The sequence below is a fragment of the Amphiura filiformis genome, chromosome 4 (genome assembly GCF_039555335.1).
Source record: "Amphiura filiformis chromosome 4, Afil_fr2py, whole genome shotgun sequence".
NCBI classification, from domain to species: domain Eukaryota; kingdom Metazoa; phylum Echinodermata; class Ophiuroidea; order Amphilepidida; family Amphiuridae; genus Amphiura; species Amphiura filiformis.
In genome coordinates, this window is record NC_092631.1 from 35,547,280 (window position 1) to 35,572,120 (window position 24,841).

The following is a 24,841-nucleotide window of genomic DNA, read 5'->3' on the forward strand; positions in this document are numbered from 1 at the left end:
TTGTGTTGTCTAATCATCTCTAGAAATAAATAGAATAACACCAGCTTCACACACCCAGCTTCACACAATGCAAATTGCAAGCACATAAGCACATGAGCATGTCTTGTGCAACTTCTTAAATAAGCTTCAGTACTTTTGTAAGCTTACTTTCCTTGGCATTGACTTCCTTCTCGTGCATTCTACGCCAAAAACATGAACAATCTTGACAAATTTGCTGCTGTAAACACTGGCTGTCATGTTTGTTCAACTTCAAGTTCCAAAATAAATGATGATTTTTGAGTTAGAAATCCACTGTCTGTGGGATTTTGGTCCCAGTGCAGTACGTTCACAGCTAACTAAGTGACTCAGTTTGGTTGTTGCCACTGCTAGTATTGCCAGAACCTCATGGTGATTATGGGCCCAATTGGGTAGGTTTTGTTAGTACTGCTATGGCAATACCAAATATTACAGTGTGTATGGCACGGGGAAACAAATTAATGAAACCAGTCCAAGTTGTAAAATAGTTGGATCCATTTGTGAAAAATATTGGATCCAAGTGTTGATTATGTTGAATTTTGAAAATCTGTACAAAGTATAGGGATTAAGATTTAATTCTGAAAACATAATAATGCACACAATTGGATAGGCAAAAGACAGAATCCTATCTTTTATTCTTCAATTAATGTAGAGACAAGAAATAACGTGCTTCAACTGCGTTTATTTTCGAACTGATATAATATACCTACTATAAGGTGGCAACTTGTCCCAAGTGCCGCGTTGGAAAAGGCACCGAAACACTGGATTTATGTATGGTCACACATCAATCGGATCGATTCAGAGCTCCTTCCGAACGGTAAAGGTCAAATCTTTTTTCGCGCGAGACCATAAGGCCCACATTCATCTAGATTAAGACCAAATTGGTATAACTATTTATGCAAACTTGTTAGCGAAGAGTCAGCTATTTCCACCTTCGTTGGAAGGATTTTTGGCCGAATGCCTGCCTTAAGAACCGCCTAAATATTCATACTCTCAATGGGTCCGGCTTCGCGGCTCTTATATAGGGCCTGCTTATATGATACTAGTCTAGTGTTTTATATTTTACTTCCTTCTTACTTGATCAATTTATCACGCCCTATTATTGCAAAGGAAATGACGTATTAGCGGATTTTATCAAAATGAAATAATCAATTTTTAACCGCAATTTCATAAAATTAGAATAGAATTGAGACATTTTTGCAAAATGAAGACTTGAATTTTTTTCATGTTGAAAGCTAAACTGCATTTAGTTTAAATATGTGTGCTAAATGCATTTAATTCAGAACTGTAACACAAAGGTCAATGGAGTTTAATGCATGACAATCCAAAAATCTATATTCAGTTGACATGAGATGACCTACAAATGACTTAAAAAAATTTAGCTGCTCAATGCTCAAGGGTGACCACATCCACCAAATGTTATGAAATTCCAACAATTCAACAGTTGACTCAGATGAACTATACAAGACTTTGAACATTTTTGTCGCTTCAGTGCCAAAACTTGTGATGACATTCACCAGATCACATGCACCAAAAAAGTGCCGTCTTCACTCAAACAAAATTATATAATAGACGTCAACAAAATTTTAATAAAAAATTCTCCAATTTTGATCAAAGTGGTCTCAAATTATTCCGCTTTGAACAAAATGTAAAACAAAGACTATAGTTTGCTACATCTCAGGTGTTTTGTTTGCTGGTTAACATCTCAGAATAGGACACATGATTCACATGATTCAATTTTTACCCCTGTGGTGACCAGCATTTGACCTCTTTGCTTTAAATTCAAGAACTGTACATCGACGATAGGTCCTACAATGACTCGACTAATGTGTAAAGCAACAAGAATAAAAAATATTAAAGTCTGTTTATACTGATGGATAATTATTAATATTAATAGCTAATAACTATTAATAGTACAATGGTAATAAAAATTCCCTTTAAAAGGGAAAGCCAGCCTCAATGTAGAAGAGGTCTTGTAATTAGTTTTGGTCAATGTGAAAGGCATTTTAGGATCACGCTTACATCTACATGACAGTCCACCAAACCATCAACGATGAGAACATGCACACTGAAACAGCAGAAAACATTAATTCCTAATCTCATGTCAACTCTTTTTATTCATTACATGTACTCCAAATTGTTCTGGTCTGTTTGTTTTGTTGTTGTTGTTGTTGTTGTTGTTGTTGTTGTCGTTGGGTTTTTTGTCTTTTCAGCTTTTTACCCACGATATCTCAATTTCCAATTTTGTAATACCAGAACTTACGAACTCAATATCTTCGCTTAGGAATGTCCGATTTCACTGCTTTCGATATATACACTGCCGGTTTGAGTTAACTTACATGTACATTTTATTTTAAAATAACTTAATTAATTCGCAATGTATAGTTTAAGCCTACTATATTATAATAGATAGTGGCCAGCACATTTATAAAGGACTGGTTACTCACTACAATCTTCACTCTTAAACTGTGTTTTTCTGAATGTGCTGATCATGTTGATTGCTAGTCGGAAACTCCTGCGAAGCTATGGACATGGCATCTTACATACTCCATTCTATAACAGTCTGCCTAGTGCCTTGTGTGTTTTCTCTTCAATCATTTTGTTGAATGTAATTTTATGAATCAAATAGTTATGTGTCATTTTATTTATAATAAAGAAGTTATTAAATTAATAAAGTAAGACAATTTATTTATCTATAAGTGCATGTCAAATGGGGTACATTGTTCAATACTATATGCATAAATTATGCCCATATTACGGCTAGGCCCTAAAAACTTTATTTTGCATCGGATTTTTCCCGTTGAAAAGACAAAACTGATGTTTATGATAGCAACCATTTCATCAATAACATTTTGAGTCATTTTTATCCATAAAACGACACAGGATATGATAGATAACTACTTTCACATCAATATGGTCCATATGATCACAGATTGTTGAGAATCTGTGATATGATCCGGGGATATGATTCTATAGATCTGTTATCAACATGATATCACGCTGTTCAGTGGTCAAGGAGTAAGGACCCCGGTCAAGGACACTGATATGACATCATAGGTGATGTCAGATTTTCTTCTGCTGACCATATGATGCTATATATATTAACTATTATTGTTACATTTAGGCCTTTAAACTTTTAAAGTCATAATTAATTAGTTCAAACATAACTTTGGTAATACTCACTCGTTTTCGTTCGTTGAAACGGCAAAACATACTTACTTTTCCTAACAAATCGAATTAAAATATTTTTAAAAAAATTTAACCACAAAAAGTAAAAAAAAAAAATCATTCCAATACCACTAAAATATAATCTCTTGAGTAAACTGACCCCAAACCTGAAACAGGTACCAGCCCCGAATGGGCTGGCGAAAAGGCAACGCACATGGATGACAGACTGTGTATCACAGGCAATCAATGAGACAAGCAGCGTATTAGACCGAACACTGGTTATTCTGTCCGGTGTGCAGCATGTTTGAAAACAACACTTATAATATATGTGACAGAAAGTAGTAAAAAAGGGGTGTGTGGGGTGGGCGTGTGTGATAAGTGCGGAGTGTGGAGTGCGGGTTTTCGGAGAGAGTATGTGGACATGGTGGAGGTGTGTGGAGGTTTTTGCGGGGGTAGTGTGGGGGAGTGAATGTATGTGTGTTGAAAGATATGCATTGAAAAGATAGCAAACGACGACGAATAAGATGATAAAATGAACTTATAATAACTATTATTATTGTTACTATTATTATTATATTATCATTATTATTATTATTATTATTATTATTATTATTATTATTATTATTATTATTATTATTATTATTATTATCATCATTATTATTATCATTATTATTATTATTATTATTATTATTATTATTATTATTATTATTATTATTATTATTATCGTTATTATTATTAGTGTTATATATTATTATTATTATTATTATTATTATTTTATTGTTATTATTATTATATATTTTTATATATTATTTGATTCTGTATGAACGGCAGGGTTGTCTACTCCTTGCATCTCTGCACCTTCTGATGTAGTAGAAGAGCAACATCCGCACACATAATGGCTACACCAAACGCCGAATTTCCTGCTTCCCGTCCCATTTTGTGACCTGCTTGATGATTGTGCTGCTCCTTTTAGTTCGGTCTCCAACTAAAATTAAAATATACATAAGATACAAACTCGGTTGACCTAACAACAGACAGGGGGATAACTAATATATTAAGGCATATACCATTAAATTGAATACCTTTACTATTTTGGTAATTTGAATGCCCTGCATAATTATAATGTTATTGGAAATGAATTTGTTTCACGACTATTTTCAAATGTACATTATCTCGTATCCTCATACCACCACCTTATATTACTGTCAACTTTCATTATCCGTACATTAAGGCAGAATGTAAAGTTAGCGATTGTTCATGAGTAATAAAGTTGATAGCTCATAGGGCTGGATTGTATACTGCTATGAATAAAATCTCTCAATTCGCAGAGAACTAAGATGAACGAAACTGAACTGAACACAATATTGTTTTGGTTTCAATGTAACAGTTTACCGTTTTGTTGTCAGATAAGACATGGATTATTTGCCTCGGAGGGTTTTTCAATACTTACCCTGACAAAATAGTTTGCCCTCCATCTTGGCCTGTCAAAATGTCACCTCCACTATACCAAAGATTTGACCTTCTTTCACCAGACAAATTTATTTCTAATTACTTTAAATTAATAATTTTTGTGTGGGAAAAAGTGACTAATGAAGCGTGATACATGAAAGAAGGATTTAGGTCATTGGTTTGCTTCGGCATTATCTCCCCGCTATTACACCAAGAGTAAAATAAATCACCAAAATCTGAAATAGTGCTTATACCTCATGAATCCTGGTAAGCAGTTTCTGGATGTCCTCAGGCGTGGTGTTGGCATTGTGATTCTCCTTACTGGATGCCAAGAGGTCACTGCTCCTTCTTACAGAGCTTACTGGTTCTCCTATTGGATGTTTGTGTACAGAGATTACCTGTTCATTAACAAAAAATATGTAGATTACTCTATGCTACTCTAAGGAATTTAAGGAATTAACGTTCCCTCAAAAGGAGAAAAAGCCTATTAGTATCCATGGATAACAGGTTCAAAAACACGCCAAAGATTATTTCATAATTTTAGATGGCTGTCCAAGATAATTCAAGGATAATCCATGGATGTCCAAGAATTTCGTTGTGATATACTTAAATCGACGAAATCACAGGGTCAGAGATGACAATCTTGGCTATATGGTCAGCCAAAAGACTCAAAACACGTCAAAGATCATACGCAGTCATTACCGTTCAAAATGCAATCCAGATCTGATTCTTGTTTAATGTGGAATTCAGCAAAAGCATAATTATAATTACATAAAAATAATTACCTTAGGTACAAATAGAACCACTAGAGTCAAAGTTGCACAGAAAATGATGATACATGAAGTAAAGATGAATAGCGCCGCTGTGTTATTAGTTATCAGGAAACTGACGGAAACTCCCACAATGCACAGCACTACGGTATTGTACACACAAATCCCGATCAATTTACTGTCGTTGAGTTCTTCAATGTGGATCTTAAAGTTATAGAGAAAAAGTCAATATATTCGAACAACCACAGAAGGATTTTTTTACAACAACAGCATCAGCAACAACAACAACAACAACAACAACATAATTCAATTAAACTTGAATAGCTCGTAATGTAAACAGAACACCCCCTCAAAGCGCCGTTTTGTATTGAACAACATAATCACATCACATTCTCATGCGTGCGACAGTAGCGCACGTCAGTATCCGTCAACAACACTAGGCATCACTGGAGAAGGTATTGGAAGCCGAGTCATCAGCACCGAAATTAAGAAGAAAACCCAACAACCTTACCGTTCTCGTCTCCCATGCCAAAAACGTGCCAAATATGAGTAACAGTCCTTTATAGACGTACAAAACAGCAAACCAGTATCCAATCTTGTCTGAAGTGCATTGCTCAATATATGGTATGATAACTTGGTTGGTGACGTCAGTTTCCTTAAAGTAGAGAATGTTTATTTTATCAAACTTTAATGACTTCTTACAACTTCTAACGCTAACACGGGATCGATCCTTTTGGGCTCGCTATCTCGTGACTTGAGTACCGGGTATTCACTATATCGTTGTGGGCATTTTCCTGGAAGAAGTAAAAAATTATCTCTATAGAGGTTTTTTTTTATTTTTAAGTTAAGTACGTGAAATACTTAGTAGTAAAATCATTAAAAAAATCTGACTCCAACATTTTTTAATATCACTTTTCTCTTTCGTCTAAAATAAAAACCAAGTTCCTAGCTCATTTCCCTGGATACATAGGCTGTTTTGAAATTTGACACCTTCAAATCCAAGATGGCGGCCAATGGAATACTAAGTATGCATATTAGGTGAAAATCGTGTTTTCCCCTTTTAATGACCCAAAGGTCCTACAGACCAAATTTGGTAATCATAGCACCTTTATTAATGAAAAAGTGATTTTGATGAGGGTCTTCCCTTAAGTCGAGATTGGCTAATGGTCCATAATTTCCTAAAAGAAGAAGGCTCAAATGAAAATACTGACACACGGTAGTCAGATCTGTAGAAAAAAGGTAAAGTTACCGGTAGTTTACCTTTTACTTACCCTCGAATGAAGATCAATAACTTGTACATATATCGGATCAATTATTTGCCACAGTGTCAATACTAATACATCGATAGCGAGGAACACGGCCACCATTAGAAATAGGTGGTTATCTGTTACTGCCTGTAACAAACAAAAACATACCGATAATTTTAATTCTTAGTGTCAAAATAATTATATTTTGTAGATGGGCCTATAATGATACATGTCGGTTGGGGTGAGTGAGTCCTATTTTTATCATATTTTCAGCATAAATAAATGTAGGGCATGGCGATAAAATAGAAATGAAACTTCTCGAAACGTGCAATACGATAGTCGGGACGATAGTACCCTTAAGGTTCGACTTCGTGAAGAGCTGAATTTCGTGATCGAAGTCGAGCGGCACAATTCTTTGGACAAGGGGAAAGTAAAGTTAGGGAAAGTTCATACTTATCTTCCTATATTTAAAAACTTTTGAGGTGCTAAAATGTAGGGCAATATAAAAGCGTGTGCGATTGAAGTTACTCGTGCCGATCTCCCGTCTTACCATTTTCTTAGGAGTTTTAAGAGCAGCTATTCGATACACACGCCACGTCTTGGCGAACATTGAGCCAAAGCCGAGTACAAAGCCGGTTGATATTAGCCATACACGAGCCTATAGAAATAACAATACAAATAAGACAAAAAATGGTGTTTGATCAATATTACTTTCAAAAATCCATTGATTTAAAAAGTTTATTCTATTTCTATACTCTTACTCATCAAACTGAGTTGCCGTAGCATCACGCTGAGAAATAACATGACATTGGATGGATAGTATTGATACTACACTACAATTTACATTATTAGGTTCAGGCCCTTTACTTTATACAATTCTCTTCTATACAATCTTAATCTAGATCTAGATCTAGTGCATTTTTGAATTCATTGATATTTTGAATATTGTATATTGAAGTTAGCAATGAGTTCCAGTCCAGAATGGTACGGATGTTTTATGGGAGCTCCAAACGGAGCTTGCGTATTCAAGCAGGGGTCTAACCAGATGAAAATCTGTTGTTTTACCACTGCTGGACATCTCCATAGATTTCTGCGGAGGTACCACAATGCTCGGTTTGCTTTTACTGTGACGTTATTATGTGATGAGACTATTTTGTATTGTATGTCAGTTCAACTACAAGATATGGATGGTGTAAAACGGTTTTGATATGCCATAATATAATCGAATTTTCTTGGTAATGACTCTTGAAGTTTTACATTTTTACAGCAAAATATCATTATTTTTGTTTCACTGTGAATGGTCGTTAATATAATAAAACAGAATAAACACATGAGTGGCCCCTGGATCATTCCAGATTTTACTGGTTCAGATGTTTTCCCCTCAACGACGACCCTTCATATTCTAGATATTAACCAGTAGTTCATCCAATGCAAGATGGGTCCTTTTATGCCATAAAATTCCAAATTCTGGATCAGTCGTTGATCCGCCTGTACCCCGGGCCCGTACATGTCAATAGCGGCATTATCGATTGGATTAGTCGACCTTAGCGAACAATTCGATCACTCATTGGATTAATATTATCACGTGGTAATAAATTTGCATCGGACAATCGATTACTATGGTTTAGTACTGCATATCTCGGTTTAATCTTCACTAAGCGGGTTTATGGCTGGAAAGGTCACGGTGAATTTGCCGTGGACATGTACATAACTGCACTATGAGTTTCATGTTGTTCATGCTTTGCATTCAAATGTATAGGAAGACCACTCGCTATGTAGAAGGTCACTTCAGGACTTACTGTCTTTAAGCTGCTATGGCAGCGCGGAGGTGGTCACGTGCGTATTTATAAAATCGTAGTTTAAATATAGTCGAAGCACACTGGTAATACGTGACACGATGTTTGGGACTTGTTATTGTATTGCCGCGTAACGAGAAAGCTACGCTATATGAAGACGACCTAAATTTCATCATTAAAATCGTTAATACTTCCATGGTTCTATGTTTATAATCGCAACTGAGTTTAACCTGGCACATCACTGCAAATGTCTCCATGGAGACTATATTGCCATCAAGACCTCCAATTATCACACATAGGTAGATAAGAATGCTTCCCAAGATGATTAGATTATTCAGATTAGGACTGGACAACTTTATATTTCTGAAATAAATAGTGATATAACGAGTACACGTTAATTTCAGGAAGAGATGAGAATTATTTTATATTTATTTTGCGGGAGAACCCAATGTCATGAAAAGCAGGGGCAGGTGGATTTGCACTGCTTGCGCAATGTCATGAAAAGCAGGGGCAGGTGGATTTGCACCGCTTGCGCAATCATCAACTTCTTAATCATCATCATAATCATGCTTATATAATAGATTGTCATCGTTATCATCATCAACAACCAATCACCACTATCGGCATCATCAACAGCAACATCATAATCATCACCGTCGTCATGACGGCCTTCGTCGTCATTGTAGTTAAATCGTCATCATATATCTATACAATGCATACCTTTGTGTTTTATGTTTGATGTTAAACCCCAGAAAGAATGTAGATAAACCTATGCCAATTCCAGCTACGATGCACATGGTCAAATACCAATATAAACTAATTCCTTCATAAACTCGGATAATAGCAGTATAGTCACTTGGAATGTCTCCCCCTAGTGGTGAAACAATAAAACGAGTACGTTTTCATTAGCTTGATAATTATTAGCGATGGTGGTGTGTGTTGGGTGTGTGAGGCTGTGTATTTATTTTAATAATACCTTTCCACACAACTTGACCTAGCCATTCCAGAGTCTCATCGGTTCCGTAATGCACAGCAATCAAATGAGCTTCATTTTCTGAAAAAAAGATCGATGAGGTAGAATCAAAAAGTATCATCACTGCCATAAGGGGCTGTGCAATAATTATGAGCCCTGGGGGAGGGTAAAATGGGGGGCAAAAATTTTTTGGCGAGCCGAAAGGGGGGCAAGCAATTTGTGGCCAGCCGAGGGGGGGGCAAGCGATTTTTGGCACGCATTCATGGGGCACAGCGTCATCATCCCTATACCTTCGTGTCAAAAATTGCCGTGATAGTACGGCGAATCCTCTCGTTTTTCAAAAGCTACGCATGGCGATTTTGTTCGAGATAGGCCGAGCGACTCAGGATAAGCATACCATATGCACACGATATGAGATACCACATAGCCTGCAACACTGTTTCTGTTCTATGTTTTTACGATTTGCGCATGATCAAGTACCACATATGATATTGCCATTACAAGAAAATTCGATTTTTGTCAGGTAAACCCCAGGTTTTGTTTCCAATACACTAACTGGAAATGCAATACACTAATTGGCGGGGATTGCTGTTTGCTGTGGATATATTTTACTGCATTTTATCCGTAACGACTCTTAAATCGTTCGTTAAAATTGTGATATATTAAACTGTTTGAGAATTACAATTCTATAAAGGAACACGTGTACAGAATATTAAAGCACAAGTCTATACAATGTACTATATCAACACACTATACCACTTTCTTTATCTGCGTCAATAATAGAATATTGATTTCAATCGAATTGAATACATCTCTCCATTTTGAGTTTGTACTCCACCACTGAGCCATCTATCGATCGATTTCTAGCCAATCAGGTGGGACTCCTTTTCTTGCGTTCGGTGAAATACCAATCACCCGTCGCTCACCAACGGAGTATTAAGTTTATATTTATAATATAGGGTGTCGACATTGTGTGGGGCGCCTTTTAAATAAAACGCTCTAAAAAGGCTTAGGAAAACAGTACGGAAACATGCCAAATTTCCTGCTCGCTGCGCTCGCCACATATATCTAGACCATTTAAGGTTTGCAAATTGGGATCCAAAAATGTGGCATGTGTAAAGGGGGGCAAAGAATTTTTGGCGGGCCGAGAGGGGGGGGGGGAGCGATTTTTGGCGGGCTGGGGGGGGGGGGGAGCGATTTTTGGCGGGCTGTTCGGTAATTTTACCACCCCCGGGGGGCTCATAATTATTGCACAGCCCCTAATTGCTTGTCGCTCATGAAGGCAACATAGGTACCACGTCTTATTTGGTCCTATAGCACTTTTGGTGTCTGGTTAGCTACCATAATTCTTACTGTCATTAGAAAAAGTTGCAGGACATCTCCCATTCACCCGTGTGTGATGACTACGTAATAATCACACACTCAAGGTTGTTGGCTAACTGCACGTATCCACTTGTTTCGAAAGCCGTATCTAGCTAAACAAAATAATGTATTTAGGCCAAAACATCACAATTAATATTGATTTGAATATGTTATCTTCATATTTCATGTAAAAAAATTGAAAAACTTAAAAAAAAACGACTTAGGTACCGATGTAATTTCAACCAAGCATTTCACTGTTTCGTAGTGAAACAAGGCCCGATAATGCCATTCAAAGTGCGTGATTGTTTGCGTTCTGCGTATACTTAACGCGTTGTGTCAAAAACGCGCACTAAGCTCTGCATGTTCAAACCTTTGTCAGTGGACTTCGGGTATATATATAAATGCGCTTTTATAAATGCGCACGTGACATCTACAAGTCGCCATACCGTGTTCAACGATGTAAGGTACCCGGATGTGCACAAATTTCACACGCAAAAGTATAGGCGAAAATGACAGGTTACAAGGAAAATTGTTTTTGCAAAATAGTGGCATTGATTGCAAAGGGCAAAATAATTTGACCCGAAACATAAACTCTTTATTTGGATTTTCCATCACGGAAAAAAAATTAATGACGGAAAAGCTAGATATATAAAATAATAGCTGATTTAAAAACTTTTATTTCATAATAATTGTTGAAGTGTGCTGATAATTAGGCCATGCCTAGCTGAAGCGCACGTTAAATCAAACAACATTTATTTTTTTAATATTATTTCCGTGCTAAATGGGCGTGGCAATTGGCCATATTGATGACGAAATGTGATTCTTACTGGCATTAAGGTCAGAACTGAGTAGCTGCCGATGATGTTATTTGATAATTTTTGCACGTGATGATAAGGAACTTAGGGGGCTGTCATTTTTTTTTTATGAATGGGTCATGGATTTATTTATTTGGGAGTCACGATAAATACCCCCCCTCCGTAGTGCCGTTACTGAACAATAACCCTGACCCTAATTTTAACGTCAATTGACGAAACTATAACTTTAGCCCTTTTCGGAATAATGACCCTCTCGAACTAATAGGCTAGATGTCCCCGCCCGACCTCCTCAACCCTAACTTATTCATTCGCTCGCTCACATCACAGATGCTCACATCAATTAAGTATCAAAAATTGACAAAAAACTAATTCAAAATGTGTTTTTAGCACCTTTTTTTGTCTCCCATGCTAAATCGGTGATCTGTACACCCTTTGACAATGTTGACGTACAATTTAGAGTATAAACACGTAGACTGTACATGATCTAATCATCCCGGTTGGAAGATGTTGAGGAAGACTTGTATACTATACATCACGCTCATACGTTATATGACAATTTGACGTACAATCACGTATGTGATGCATGGTTTGAGGTTTATTCAGCTAGTAAGTTAGATCTCGTCATACACATTGTCATGGTATTATATTGTAATTGTATACGTCAATTTTGTTCAGTTTGATTCAACCGGCTTATAAAGTTTTACTTTACACGGAAGGGGAAAGTTAGCAAAAAACAATTGATTTATGAGTGTAAATGGAAGGGGGAGGGTAGTTTTTGGGGAAAGGGGTGGGGGACAAATAATATTTACAAAATTATAAGTAAGGCGAGAAAAAAAGAAACCATGTTCTACGTGCGGACGGACCTTTCAAGTAGGGTCGGTCGGTCGGTTGGTATTTTTTAAATTTTTTAAATAACCCAAAAATCACAAAAATCTGTAAATAAATTTCAATTTGAGAAAATACAAAAAAAAATGTCCTGAAATTTCCGAAATTTGGGGTCGGCATTCATTTGTACAGGAAAAATTTGTTTCCCAATTTGTTCAAAATTATTCGTTTTTCGTCGCCTAAGTAAATAAATAAATAAATAAATAAATAATTTAATAAATAAATAAAAATAAATAAATAAACATTAGTTATGTTTGTACATGGGGGGTGCTGTGCAATAATCATGATCCTTCGATATCCATGATTTATCCTTGCAAATTTATAGCATCGAACCTCCAGCTAATGTTACTTGCCAGTGCTAGCCACGAAACAATGTCACAACTGTAGCCACTCCTTCAATGGTCGCCATTTCAGTGATTGACAGTGATGTAATGCAAATATGGCGCTGGCCATCTGCTCACGTGCGCATTTATAAATGCGCATTTATATATACAACCGAAGTCTACTGTTTTTAAGGCTCGCAGCCGGTATCCACTACTTCTTAGCTTTCAAACTTTCAACTTAAGTTTAGCACTGTTTTGAGCAATACAACAAACGACATAATCAACTATAATAGGCCAAATGTATATAAACACCTTGCATCTGCACGACTGTAACATCCCCAATACGGTCACCATTCTCGAGGCGGACACGTCCCTGTGTGAGTGTTATAGAAGAGACAAAAACAGGACAAAGAGCATTAAAAACAGTGGATCAACATCTTGATACATTGGTTCAATACATTTGCAACTATAAATGTCGAGCCAGTGTTTTATTAATAAACAATAAAGGAAAACACAAATGACCGGCGAACAACAAAACAAAGAATCAACTTCTTTTCACTTTAATACCTACCGACATCCCGACAAAGTCTGTTTCACTCAACAGATCTGCAAATAGAGACCACCATCCACTTACCGACATCCCGGCAAAGTCTGTTTCACTCAACAGATCAGCGAATAGAGACCACCATCCACTTACCGACATCCCGACAAAGTCTGTTTCACTCAACAGATCAGCGAATAAAGATCCCATTTCCGAGTCACCGTAAGTGAAATCTTCCAGTCGACGTTTTTCACCATTTGCAAACACTTTGTTTTTAAGCACCTCAACACTTTTGTTCAGCATCAGGCCAACAGCCCACGCAGCATCATATCCAAATCCTACATAATCGCTTTGAAATGTGTAACCAGAATTTTCTTCCCATTTCATCCTTTCCCGAAGTTCAAATTCAAGTTGTTTTGATGTCTTTCGATAGTAGGATTATAGAATGTTAAAAAGAAGAACATAATTATCAATTTAATAGCAATACTTTGTGTGCTTATGGAAGGCCGTGTGCATTGATGTGAAGCCCAGGGCCGTTCCCAGGTATTTTGCCGCCCTAGGCAAAGCCTCTCCCTGCCGCCCCACCGAAGCATACCAAAAAGTGTTAAGGGGGTTGCCCCATTGAAAACTCATCAGTTTTGACCTCTTTGTATACCCGGTTTGTGTACTGCTCACGACCGTTTTTCGCAGGCATACATTTCTTTTTGACATTGGACATGTTGGAGGGATGGTGTTGGGAAAAAAATCTTGAATTATAGTGAATTCAGCGCGAAGCGCGCTAAAAATGTTGCCATTTTGAAGCTAAACTGTTGAAATGTGGTGCAAAAATTGAATAAATTCGCGCGAAGGGCGAAAAAATTGCACTTTTGGGAATGGCTGAATAAGAGGTTAATTTGTCAGAAACCCACATATGCGTCAACATCGGGGGAGGGAGGTGATTGTATGGACCATCCCCCTGGCAAAATATTGGGGGAATTTATCCCTCCATTCCCCGGGATCTCCGCCTATGGTTTTCCTTCTTTTCTGTATTTTATATCCCACTTTTTGTTCTTCTTCGACACTTAGGGTTTTCTGTTTCTTTTCTCCTCTCTTCTATTTTTTCTTCTGGTTTTCTTTTTTCTCCGCCCCATTTCTTCTTTTTTTCTGTGCCCCATTTCTTCTTTCTTTTTCTCCGCCCCGTGCAGGGTCGTTCCGACCATTAGGCCAGGTAAGGCGGTCGCCTAGGGCGGCAAACGCAGAGGGGCGCAAAAAAGGGCGAAAATGAAAAAACAGGAATGGAGAAAGAAAAGGGGAGAAAAAATGAGGGCGGGTAAAAAGAAGAAATGGGAGGAAAAATAAAAAGGGAGCAAAAAGAGAAACAGAAAACAGGGCGGAAAGGAAAGGGGCCTGAGTTTTTCGCCCTTTTTTCGCCCCTCTGCGTTTGCCGCCCTAGGCGACCGCCTTACCTGGCCTAATGGTCGGAACGGCCCTGGTGAAGCCTCGGTCTGCTCTTTCCTCTATTATTAATCCTTTAGCGTACAATGAGACTAGTTTACTAGTATCAAAGGGTAAACATTATTTGAAGACAAAACAATTATTGATGCAACTTTCGTTTTGTACCAGCGTCCTTACTAAACAACTATTGATGCAACCTGCGTTTTGTACCAGCGTTTTTATAAAACAGTTATTGATGCAACCTGCATTGTGTACCAGCGTCTTTACAAAACATATACTGCAGTTACTGTCCTTTTTTCTATACACAATACACAGTGCTCTTACCATCGACGCGTAACCTCTACAAATAGCGTACGTTAGAAGTATGGGTAATTGCCTAGTTAATGTCGCTGTGTGACAAATAACCGGCCAATATTAAAAGTACTCTTCTAAAATTCTAGAAAATATAGTTTTGTAACATGTCCTAAATTTTTAGCTAATTTAGATGTGTGGAAATATTCGCACTTTGGTGTTTTAGTGTATGTTATAGGTAATAGTACATTGCCTAGTTAACGTCGCTGTGTGAAAAATAACCGGCCAATATTAAAAGTACTCTTCTGATATTCTAGAAAATATAGTTTTGTAACATGTCCTAAATTTTTAGCTAATTTAGGTGTTTGGAAATATTCGCACTTTGGTGTTTTAGGAAGGATATGTAAACGACAGATAACACCAAAAATATGAAGAAATTATTTCCAAACCGTGTTACGGCCCACAGGCATTATGTTTCTCATTTTCAAGAATGTGGTTAACAATATGCACAGTATTGTCTCATTTCGTGAACAAAGGCCACACAGTAATTGTTACATTGCGTTTGCTTTATAATCGTTCACCCAACTGAAACTATAATACCAGCTCATTGCTCAAAACAGACACATGTGTGTGTGGATTTAACCAGAGAAGATCTGATGTAACATAGTTGAGCTGTTTTCAATGAGTGTTATCTTGGTTTAATATATACCTTTTAATGGGGTTTAAGTCATGCAAAGGTCGTGGTGAATTCTACTGTAGACATGACTGCATCATGAATTATTGGTGCAACTTGCGTTTTGGACCAGCGTCTTTTCAAAACAATTATTGGTGCAACCTGCGTTTTGGACCAGTGTCTTTTCAAAACAATTATTGGTGCAACCTGCGTTTTGGACCAGCGTCTTTACAAAACAATTATTGGTGCAACCTGCGTTTTGTACCAGCTTCTTTACAAAACAATTATTGATGCAACCTACGTTTTGTACCGGTACAGGATATAGTCGTGGATAAACATCGGAATATAATTTTCTTTAAATCGTAATTGTCATAATTTTTAAAAAATATCTATTTAGTCTTTCTTTCATCCTATCGGGCCTTATAGAAATAGAAATTTAATTGAATTTACTTACAAATCCGGCGATTGTCACTTCTTCCTTCGTACTGAGCGACAACCTATTCAAAGCGAATATATTGGTCGATGATATCATTTCGGCCATCTCCTCTACCGTGCATTCAATATCGTCAGCAACGGTCCACCATTGGTCACGATACCACCCATACACAAACCATACGTATCCTGTGCCAACCACGCCTTGCTTGTAAGCCTGCATGATTTTGATAAAGGTAGCATTTATTATAATTATAGCCAAATCTAAAAATATCCTCTAGTGTTAAAGGTGTCGAACATTGTACATATTCTTTATCAATAATTTAAATGAAAACATTTAGAAAAATATAATCAAGCACAAGAACAGAATATGAAACCAAGAAGACATGAATGTACAAAGCTGAAGACGCGATCTTTGCTCTCTTAAACGGTGTTTTCCTTGTACCTTAATTCAGATTTTACTAATATTGACTTGACTCAAAATTAGACAATTGCGGTATGGCAAAAGTCATATCGGTATTAAGTGTTTCTCGATCGTAACAATAGTCGCACGTTTTTGCGTGCGGTTTGTTTTATTTCGTTGTACTAAACGCTACAGCTGCGACTTTAGACGAATTTGTTTTCTTCGGGGCTTTGTTCTTCTTGGCTTTGTATCGCTGCAGAAACAAAAAACCGGAAGTAAAAGTACATCTAAAACTTTAGGAATGAAGATGGCGGGAATATTACGTGTAAACAGTATGAGGTGAACATGGTGAAGCTGTACATATAAAGGTACGTACGTACCTCACACAATTTTTTCCTTGCTCGATCTTCAAACATAGACAAAAAGACAATCTTGGCATCGTTTTGCTGAAATGCAAACGATCAAAATAAAGACACGAGTTACGAGTTGTACAATAAGCCTAATTAGAGATATCCATACACTCCAAGAAATAAAGGTTCTAAAAAGGCTCTAAACTTGTCCTCTCAGGAGAACCTTTAGAGGTTTTCTAAAGAACCAAAAATGGTTCCAAAACCGTCGCAAATGGTCCCAAAAATGTGATACAGAACCGCTTTCGGTTCTTTTGAGAACCTTTAAGGGTTCTCCAAAATTAAAGAAAATTTTTGAGAGGTTCAAGAGGGAGTGTTCTCCTGAGAGGACAAAAATGTTTCTATTCAGAACTTTTACTTCATACAGCGTGTTTATACTGAGCGTACGGCTTTTTGACCCGCTATTTTCCGGGCACAAAATACCGATCATAATCCGGCCACCGTTACCCAGCTTGTTTCTACTGAGACCAGAAAGCCGTGTCTCGCACGATGCACGGCATTTTTTTCCTGTAAACCGGAAGTACGGAAAACAGATTTGACGGTTGTATCCTAAATTTAAATGCCCACGCATGGCAGCTCATGGCATATAACCTATCACAATAGTGTTTTCGTAAAATCCAAATTGCATTAATTTACCAGTGGATCTAGTAATTGGCTATTATGATAATTAATTTACAGCCAGAATATAACCAACTCATTAACTATAAAGAAGTAGGCCTAGACTATATCCATTTTACTTCATCAAGTTCATGCGAGTCACACATGTGGCTAGTGTATATAATATCAGAAAGAAGGAACCTACTACATTATAGGCCTAGGTCTCTACTGTACAAGTAGAATATAAATCGCGTTATTTTTGTAACACGCATGACCTCGACCCGGCAACCGATGACACGGCTCGTTTCTACTGCGCGGATTACACGCTTTGACCCGGCATGATCCACCTCAAGAGGTGGATCACGAAAGGCGAGCACATGACACGGCATGACACGGCAACCGATTACCCAGATCGTTTCTACTGGGCTTGTTACCCGGTATGACCCGGCACGGCACGGCATGGCACGGAATTTGGCCCTCAGTAGAAACACGCAGATAGAGTGTAGGTTGAGGACATAACCTTGAATGGAACCGTTTTGTCGCGCATGCAATTCCGGCATCAGGGGCTAGGGAAAAAGCCATTGCACGCCGGTCCAAAGTCATTTTGGAAATGGAAAGCTTCCCCACGAACATTGTAAAAACGCTATCGTTAGCAAAGCGGTGGATCTAGACCAGGCCGGGATGACTACAGAAGGAACACCTGTAACGCCAAATCTGTAAATACGGTCACGAATCGGCCATAGCTTCGCGCTTGCTCCACAGAGTCTAAATTGGAAAAAGTTGGCAAATTTTGAAAATGAAAGCCCAATTAAAGCTATTTGGTGCACCATTTTTACACTATTATTGTTTTGAACAAAAAAGAGTGCGGTGTCCAAACCAGAAGCCAAAACGGCGATTGATTTTTTTTCTATATCCGTATCACGATCAACATTTATAGGCAAGGGTGGATCTAGGGGAGCTCGGGGTGGGCCATGTAGGCATGCTTTCTCATCTAAATGGATGACAAATGCTGATTAACGTGTACACAACCTGTCGCATTGTTTTACGCGCGAAAATTTAACACTATAATTAATATAGCATATCCATTTCAGTCCCACAGGGTTTAAAGTTTCATAGAAATTAGAAAATTTGCAATTCTCGTAATTTTGTCCAATTCTCATCGCTTTGAAGGAATTATCTGTGACGTTTCGAGACCTGACCATAAATGAACTTTCAAAAGCACAGAACACGTTTATGAAAAAATTAAGAGTTTATTATAGTATTAATAATAATTACCTTAATATGTTCGACGGAGGCTCTCGGGTCTTCAATAATAGTCTCTGACGTCACAAGGGTGAAATTTGCAGCTTTTAGTAAAGATGAGAAATATTCAATTGACTGTAAGGACGATCAAAAAATAAATATATAATAAAATGTGATTCAGTCTTACTTAAGGTTATAGTGATATATTGCAAACAAGGACATATTAAATTAATATCCTGGTTATTTTTCTAATGAGACAAATTTTAAATCTAATAACAAAATGCTACTTACTAGAATGTACACATCTTGGTTTTGATGAATTGTAGCAATTCGTTGCCAGCCGTATTCTTGCATCAAGCCAATTATAGGTGCACCTAACGCACTAAACACTGTAATGGTTCTGTAAAAGTAGGGATACCGTTGTCTGTTGGAAAGGCCCGGAGACGAGGCACTAGGGGAAACCTGGCAAATGAAATAGGATGGTTTGAATATCGGTTTATGAAGAAAATCCTATCCAGGTGCTTTGCCGTCAGTTAGCTTTTTTATGGCGCTGCTGGTAATCTCCTCCTTCAGTATATCTGGCTCCTCTTCTGTGTTTGGCATTTGCGGGATGCTGTTTGCTATCTCTTTTGGTTGTTGTAATGTTGTTCATAGTTTTCTTTCCATCGGTTTTTCACATCCTGGAGTTCAGTTAGTATCTTTCCTTCTTTGTTCTTTACATTCTGCATTTTAGGTACAGTTGGTAAGTTTTTCAAATCTCTCGGGCCACTAGACTAACTCCATCAGTTGTCTACACTGCATGAGCTACGCTTCGTAGGCAGTTGGCGAATGAGGGCAGCAGTCTAGTCTATTATATACCCGTATAAGTTTGTTTTAGACAACACCCCGACTTGATCACTCTTGTTTTTCATTGGCACACACGACTGACCGAATGAATATACACAAATTGGCCTAAATACACTAATGTAAGAATCGTATTACTACATCTACCTACCTACCATATGTTTGATTTTTTTGTAACTTTTTGAAAATACACAGTTGATAACTAAACCCTTTTAGTATCTTGAGTGTGGGCTTGAGTGATGATTTACCGTTATCAGATTCCAATGGTGTGCAATTTCTGCAACATTTTCTGCAGTAGAGGAGCATGCTGGTCCAATAAGCAATAACTTATGAGGCTTGTTGAAGAGATGATCAATAAATGCTTGGCCACCTAGAGCAGAATTACACTGTAACGTACAATAAATTTAAAGAAAATGTTATCTAATGTGTCGCTAAGTATAGGTTGCACGACTACAGCGTTTTAGTAGTCAATAGTAGACTAGTCGGCACTAAATAATCGCAACTAATCGATAACTAATGACGAATAATTGGAGGTCAAAATTTGAGTACAAATTTTACACAATGTAAAATTTTGGGCATGAGTATTTTGGGCATGAGTCCAAAATGCATTATTCAACACGTGTAAGGTTTGTTCAACATGTTAAAGAATGACAAACGCACGTAATTGAAACGGACATTAAAAAACTTGGTTTTACTTTTTCTGATACTTTTAAATATTTATTCAATACTCACAGTGAATGCGAGTACGCAATCTTTTCAAGTATGAAATCTGATAGTCTTGTCAATATTGTAATCAAGCTTCCATTTCCAATTAACATAATGGATGTCTAATGATAAGTTAGTGTAAAATTAGCCAAACTATATAGCTCGTATTATAGTTGTCTTATTTATGTATCTTGAGGAAACAATACGTCAATGTTACCAAGCCATAGAAAATTTCGACTATCGCTAAAAGTCGCGGCTACGACTATACTTGGCGACTCAGTCGTGCAACCATATCGATATGAAGAATTATTGTTCATAATTCTAAATTTGATTTCTGTTACATTTTATACAGATTAAAAAGCTTAGTAATCTGTAAATTCTAGGAAATTGGAATGAGGTTATTTTATTATCATAAAATTCAATACGCCATTTTATTTGGTTATTTTCACTGAAATATTCTCATGATTATGGAAGTTGAGTAATTATACATATTGTGAGCTCTTTTCTGCTGCTATTAAGACACATTCAAGTTTTCTTGATGGTTTACTGATTTCTTTCAGTATTTGAATTAGAATAGCTCTTAAGGGGGTACTACACCCTGCCCAATGTTGTGCCTACTTTTGCATTTTCTCAAAATTATAGAGCATTGATGACAAGTAAGATATGTATATTATAAGGGCAGGCACTACTACTGTACTGGAAATTTTATTTCAGCACAGACAACAGTTGTGGACTGACAGTCAAAAATGAGGGAAACCAATATTTGATCAATAAATCAATAACTACTTGCCTTGAGTTGCTGAATTTTCAGTACAGTACCGTAGTTGTAGTCCTTGCCACTATAATATACATATCTTAATTGTCACCAATGCGCTTTAATTTTTGAGAAAAATGCAAAAATAGGCACGAAATTCGCCAGGGGTGTAGAGCCCTTAATGCGACTGTGCACTATAATTACGTTTGTTTCTTTCGAGGATTTGAGCTGTGTACTTTGAAATGTAATTTGTTCAGACAAGCAAAGAAAATCCAGATTTGTAAACCTGTATTTTTTTGATATATTTTATATTTACTATTTCACTCTTTGTTGAATCAACAGGCCATATACGCAACAACGCGTCGCGTTGCGTAGTGCGAAATTTGGTAACGCGTAGATACGCTATGCCTACGAGACCCTTATTTGCATACGCGGCGCAACTTAGGGAAGCACTGATCTCAAAAGAACCTCGTGGTCGAATGGCTCCGCTTTAGTTGATAAAATTGTGGTTTTTCCAAGTTCTTTCGTCCGATTTAAATATCAAGTTATGAATGGATTTCGGTGTAACTTCTCAAGGGGCTGTAGACTTACCCCATGTTCACGTAATGTGAGTTGTCGCATTCTCATGTAAGCTACGTGCAAAGTGCAAAATGTGACTACTTTCAACTTCAACGGTCATTATTGTAATGGTCATCCGCTCTGGGTCATCCGTAAAAGGACGATTTAGGTACATGATAGCTCAAATAAATACATCATCTTTCTATTGTTGCTGTTGTTGTTGGGGTTTTTTGGGGGTGTTTGTTTTGTTTTTGTTTTGTTTTTGTTCTATTTTTGATGTTACGCATCATTTTGTGCAGATTGGCGCGTCACTGCTCGTGTGAATTTTAAAAAGTTGTTGCCTTATAAATCTCCAAAAATAAGGCCTATATCAAACAAAATATATAATGTAAAAAAACCAGTTCCTGCAATGGAGTTTCAAGATTAGGAAAAACAACCCAACAATTTTTGGAAGGAGTATTTCTTGTTATGATGTACCAAAAAAATCACTTTGTTGTTGTTTCAAGAAAAATATGTATTCATAGTTAGATTTTTTGATGTCTTGCCTTTTAAAAAATGTATTCTTTTATACCGTATGTCTTGCGTGAATAATAAAGAAGTTGTGACACTTTACTATATGCATGTCTGAGAGTGCACAGCTGCCTTAAAGGGCAGGTCTATTGCAAAACAAGTTTATCTCTATTCGAAGAGAATAATTATTACATTACAAGTTGACACTCGTTGCAATTTTTTATGCGTATTTCTCCTGAAAAAAGAGAAATTGTGTGGGTAAAGTTCGGGCTCGTACGTGTTCTTCCCCCGTTTGAAGGGACATTAATTTTCAAGGCAGTGGGCCGATGACGTAAGTAAATGAAGCGGACACTATATCATGCTCTCAATTACTTATGTGACAGAATCACAATCACTTTGACAAGTTTGAAATTAGCAACAATGAGTTGTACTATTATTTACCATAACAATGCTGCATAACAATATGCAGACTATTGTTCTCATTTGGGAAACAAAGTCTCACACAGTATTGTTACTATGGGTTTGCTTTGTAATATTTCATCCAACTGAAACTATCATAAATATAGCATTGCAATATCGCACAGGGATATCAGATACATGAGTTTGTGGACTTAACACGGTTTATATGCTAGTCTCAGATTGATCACGCTGAAGTTCTAAGCTCAAATTATTTTTTTATATTTAGCCCAAATATTTATCATGATATTGATATGCATATCAATTGTATATCACAATTTACTAATATATAAAAAAAGAAGCGACTGAATTATCCATATGTTTAAAAACCATTAAATTTGTAATACTTAATTTAGAGGGGTTTTTTTTCTGTGAACTACAACAGTATATGTTCTGTGCATTGAGAATGTTTATAGTCCCTTCTCGCAAAGCAGGCACAATCATTTCATGGCGTCAACCTTTTTCTAGGTCAAATCTGTCTTGTTGGAAGGAACTCATCGCTTAAGTTGTTTTTTTTTCTCAAAAAAGAGTCCTTTTCATTGTCCTCATAATATTAGCTTCCCAATGATATGATGTTGTCCGAGCAATATATATGACCTTTAATAAAACATCTTAATAAAAAAAGCTTTTTTAAATGATTTTCTAAAATTATCCAATTACCAAGATAACATGTGTATTTATCTGAAAGTCCGGCTTTTAATGGGTTTTAATGCATTGAAAACTGACGAGACATTAGCAAGAGATCAAAATACGTTTCCGCGAAACTCCGATTGTATCTCTCGGTGGCCTTAGTCCATATAAAATTGAAGTTTAAGGTTCAAAGTATTAAACTGTATCTTTATTAGTTAAAAAAGAATACCTATTATAGGATATAGCTAGCTCTAAACCTTTACGCCACTATGTGTTACGAACGACGTGGTAAACAAATTTCTTAATGGTTTACTAATTTATTTGAGTTCTTTCTATATTGAAAATGCCTTATCTTTATAATACGGAAAGCTTTTAAGCTTTTAAGATAATTAAAATGATCCAATTACCAAGATTTATTTGAAAATCTGGCTTTTATGATGGGTTGCAATGCATTGAATAAAGAAAAAGACATTAAAAAGAGATAACTCAAATGTACTCATAATGTGGTAACAAAACTCATAGGCTGAGAATTTGATGTCAACTTTATGACATTTGAATAAGGGTTTGGGAACTTTGGAAATTGGAAATTACATCTGATTTCCTCGTAGTGTTGAGGAAAAACAATGTATCGAATTGGAGCTTTTAAACTATATTACCGCTCCATTCAACATGTTCAAGGTGAAGACACTACAATCTAATGTGCCATTCACAGAATCGTGACCACAACAATGAAAAACTAATTTCGAATGTAAAGTAAAAATAGACCCACATTGAGAAGACAAGGAGCAAAGTTTGTTCACGAAACAACATTTTGAACAAGCTCACTGGATCCAGATGGGGAGCTCGACCAGACACTCTCAGATCAACGGCCTTGGCCTTATGCTACTCTAGTACTGAATATGCCTGCCCAGTGTGGGGAAGATCAACTCATGCCAAGAAGGTGGACCCAGCACTCAACCCATGTTGTCGACTTATCACTGGATGCCTCCGATCAACACCAACGGAGAGTCTCTACACCTTAGCTGCTATAGCCCCTCCAGATGTACGTCGACAAGTGACCAGCATGCAAGAGCGTGAGCGTCAGACCACTGATATGAAGCACCCCATGTTCAACCAGACTGCTGCACCCAAACGCCTTACATCCAGGGGAAGCTTCCTAAGCAAAGTTCATCATCTTGGGACAGTCTCCAAGGAAGCGGAAAGACTCACCCTGTGGAAAGAGAGATCTCCCAATTCACCAGCTATGGGACTGCAACCCAGTGAGCAGCTACCACCTGGAGCTTATTCCACATGGCCTGAGTGGCGGTGTCTCAACAGACTAAGATCAGGGATCGGAAGGTGCAAGGTCGCTTTGCAGAGATGGGGCTACCTACCAGAAGGACAAAACACTACCTGTGAGTGTGGAACGGGTCCACAGACTATGGAACACCTGTTGGTCTGTCCACAGATGGGGCAACACTGCACACATGAGGACCTAGCTGAATTCAACGATTCTGCTCGTCACTGCGTCAGCTATTGGCTTGGGCGCATTTCACCCTGCGCTTGGACACGCTAAGAAGAAG

The 24,841-nt window shown here is 37.2% G+C and overlaps 1 protein-coding gene and 1 long non-coding RNA gene across 2 annotated transcripts; both read right to left on the bottom strand.

Moving 5' to 3' along the window:
• Window positions 1-4,048: 4,048 nt before the first annotated feature.
• Window positions 4,049-6,052, bottom strand: LOC140149817 (uncharacterized). The gene is made up of 4 exons (XR_011858738.1): window positions 5,914-6,052; window positions 5,418-5,606; window positions 4,887-5,030; window positions 4,049-4,168 (listed from the first exon to the last, which is right to left on the bottom strand). It is a non-coding gene; the product is annotated as an uncharacterized lncRNA (long non-coding RNA).
• A 1,354-nt stretch (window positions 6,053-7,406) lies between these two features.
• LOC140150167 (gamma-aminobutyric acid type B receptor subunit 1-like) lies at window positions 7,407-19,340 on the bottom strand. The gene is made up of 6 exons (XM_072172170.1): window positions 19,115-19,340; window positions 18,857-18,958; window positions 16,958-17,023; window positions 16,197-16,391; window positions 13,375-13,767; window positions 7,407-7,439 (listed from the first exon to the last, which is right to left on the bottom strand). The coding sequence occupies exons 1-6, from the start codon at window positions 19,175-19,177 to the stop codon at window positions 7,407-7,409; spliced, it is 852 nt and encodes a 283-aa protein (XP_072028271.1). The 5' UTR covers window positions 19,178-19,340.
• Between the last annotated feature and the right edge of the window lie 5,501 nt (window positions 19,341-24,841).

Coding starts and splice junctions, on each gene's coding strand:
- LOC140150167 (XM_072172170.1), bottom strand. CDS start 19,177: ATGCAAGAATACGGCTGGCAACGAATTGCTACAATTCATCAAAACCAA. Junction 16,392..16,957: donor CAAGGAAAAAATTGTGTGAG/GTACGTACGTAC, acceptor AAAATCATGCAG/GCTTACAAGCAAGGCGTGGT. Junction 7,440..13,374: donor CAGACTTTGTCGGGATGTCG/GTAGGTATTAAA, acceptor GTTATTTCTCAG/CGTGATGCTACGGCAACTCA.